Source organism: Triticum dicoccoides, chromosome 6A (genome assembly GCF_002162155.2).
Source record: "Triticum dicoccoides isolate Atlit2015 ecotype Zavitan chromosome 6A, WEW_v2.0, whole genome shotgun sequence".
In the NCBI taxonomy this organism is placed as follows: Eukaryota; Viridiplantae; Streptophyta; class Magnoliopsida; order Poales; family Poaceae; genus Triticum; species Triticum dicoccoides.
The window spans coordinates 91,047,240-91,049,096 of NC_041390.1; the positions used below are offsets into that span (position 1 = coordinate 91,047,240).

A 1,857-nucleotide genomic window follows, 5' to 3' on the forward strand; every position below is an offset into this window, starting at 1 on the left:
GGGATTTGGAGCCGGTAGGGTGGTGGCGGTGGGGTAGGGAAGCCAGGGGGTCTGGACGAGGTGGCCGTTGCTGTGGAAGCAGGGGAAGCAGGGGATGCGCGGGATACTGGCACCATGGCTTGTGGCTGTGGCCGCCGGAGCGGCGGGGCACAGGGTGCGGGGGCGGCGCGGTCGCCTTAGCCGTCGCCCAGCTCGTGATGTGGGATTTCACATAGCAAACAAGCGTTACAACTGTAACTGTGAGCCATTTGCTCACAGGGCACTTCACACACTGGCCCAACGTGTAACTTCCTATGCAATAGCCATATCACACGCATTTCTGACTCAACCAGACCATGTGCGACGAGCTTATGTGCAGTATCTTCATCTCCTTACACATACAACATCTCTCTCTGAGATATTAGTTCATCAACAATTTCCATGCCATATCCATTGCTCCGTCTTAAGCGGTACCTCCACTGGCCGACCCAACTCCACTACCCTCTCCGCTTCCGGTAGAACCATTTGCGCTACCAGACCCTCCGCCACCGCCCATTGCATTACCAGCACGGCCAACGCCACTACCACCACCGGAGTTGCCACCGCCACTACCCCCACTTCCACCTCCAACACCACCGCCTCCTCCGTTGCTCACACTCACCCCACCACGCCCGATGTGAACACCGACACCGACACCACCTCCAGCTCCAGCCCCTGCATGCACACCGCCGGCGCCACCGGCCCCACCCCCACCTCCGCCGATCCCCACATCGATACCACCACGCCCCACGTCAATGCCAACGCCTCCACCCGCGCCACCGCCGGCACTTGCACCGCCACCACGGGTAGTGCCAGCTCCGCCTCCAAGCCCACCGCCGACAGCGATGGACACGTCGTGCCCGCCATGGCCTATGCTGATACCGAAGCCCCGGCCGCCACCCTCCCCGCTGCCACCTTTGATGGAGAACGACTTGCTGTCATCCAGTGTGGTTTTATCCTCCCGTAGGAGCCTTGCTTGGGCAAGCTGGAGAAGTGAAACGCACAGCAGCACTATAGCTGAGACGGCCAGACGGCGGCAGGAGGTGGGAGCGGCCATGGAGGAGCTGCAAGGATGAACGGCACAGTTGCTTGTGTAGGTGTGCTGAACTGCTGATGACCCTGCTGTGCGCAGTGCGTGGATTTTTATAGAACAAGTAAAGCCGATGTCTCATAGTCCATACTGGAATAAGCAGCCACAAAGTAAAGGTGATCTGATCCTAGTGAGGTGTATAGCAATTGCCAACTGGCCAAGAGAATTCTCAGGTGCACATGTTTGTGCTACCAGAAAACAAAAACAAGCTTAAGCCACATGATCATCTATGGGATTAGAACTTTGATCTCCAGTTAAGTAGCATATAGCCAGGTTTGAGACATTTTTTGGCTGGATTGAAGGGGAAATGCTACTGAATTGTTGTTTCGGGTAAGATTTTTGCTCACAACGTTCCATGATGTGGTGCACACAGATTTTCGTAAAAGTCAAGCTCCATAAACTTTGACCAAGTTTATATAAGAAAAAAATATCTGCATCTGGAGTACCTACTAAATATAAAATTATGTCTCATGATATATCTAATGATGTGTATTTAGTACCGTGGATGCAAGTGCCCATAAACATGGTCAAAATTTATGAAGTTTGACTTTTGAAAAAATATTATACACACTACATTATGAGAGAGAGAGAGAGAGAGAGAGAGAGAGAGAGAGAGAGAGAGAGAGAGTATAAAGCAGACCACTCAGGTCTATGGGTCTGTCGATATGAAATGTCCTTCATATTTGTTTGCGTAACGTGAAAGACATCAAGACCAGACAAATCGACTTACAATAATGAAGATAAAAATG

General features: G+C 52.1%; 1 protein-coding gene across 1 annotated transcript; it reads right to left on the minus strand.

Moving 5' to 3' along the window:
• Positions 1–366: 366 nt before the first annotated feature.
• LOC119316413 (glycine-rich cell wall structural protein 1.0-like) lies at positions 367–1,104 on the minus strand. The gene has a single exon (XM_037590730.1). The coding sequence runs from the start codon at positions 1,073–1,075 to the stop codon at positions 443–445; it is 633 nt and encodes a 210-aa protein (XP_037446627.1). The 5' UTR covers positions 1,076–1,104; the 3' UTR covers positions 367–442.
• Between the last annotated feature and the right edge of the window lie 753 nt (positions 1,105–1,857).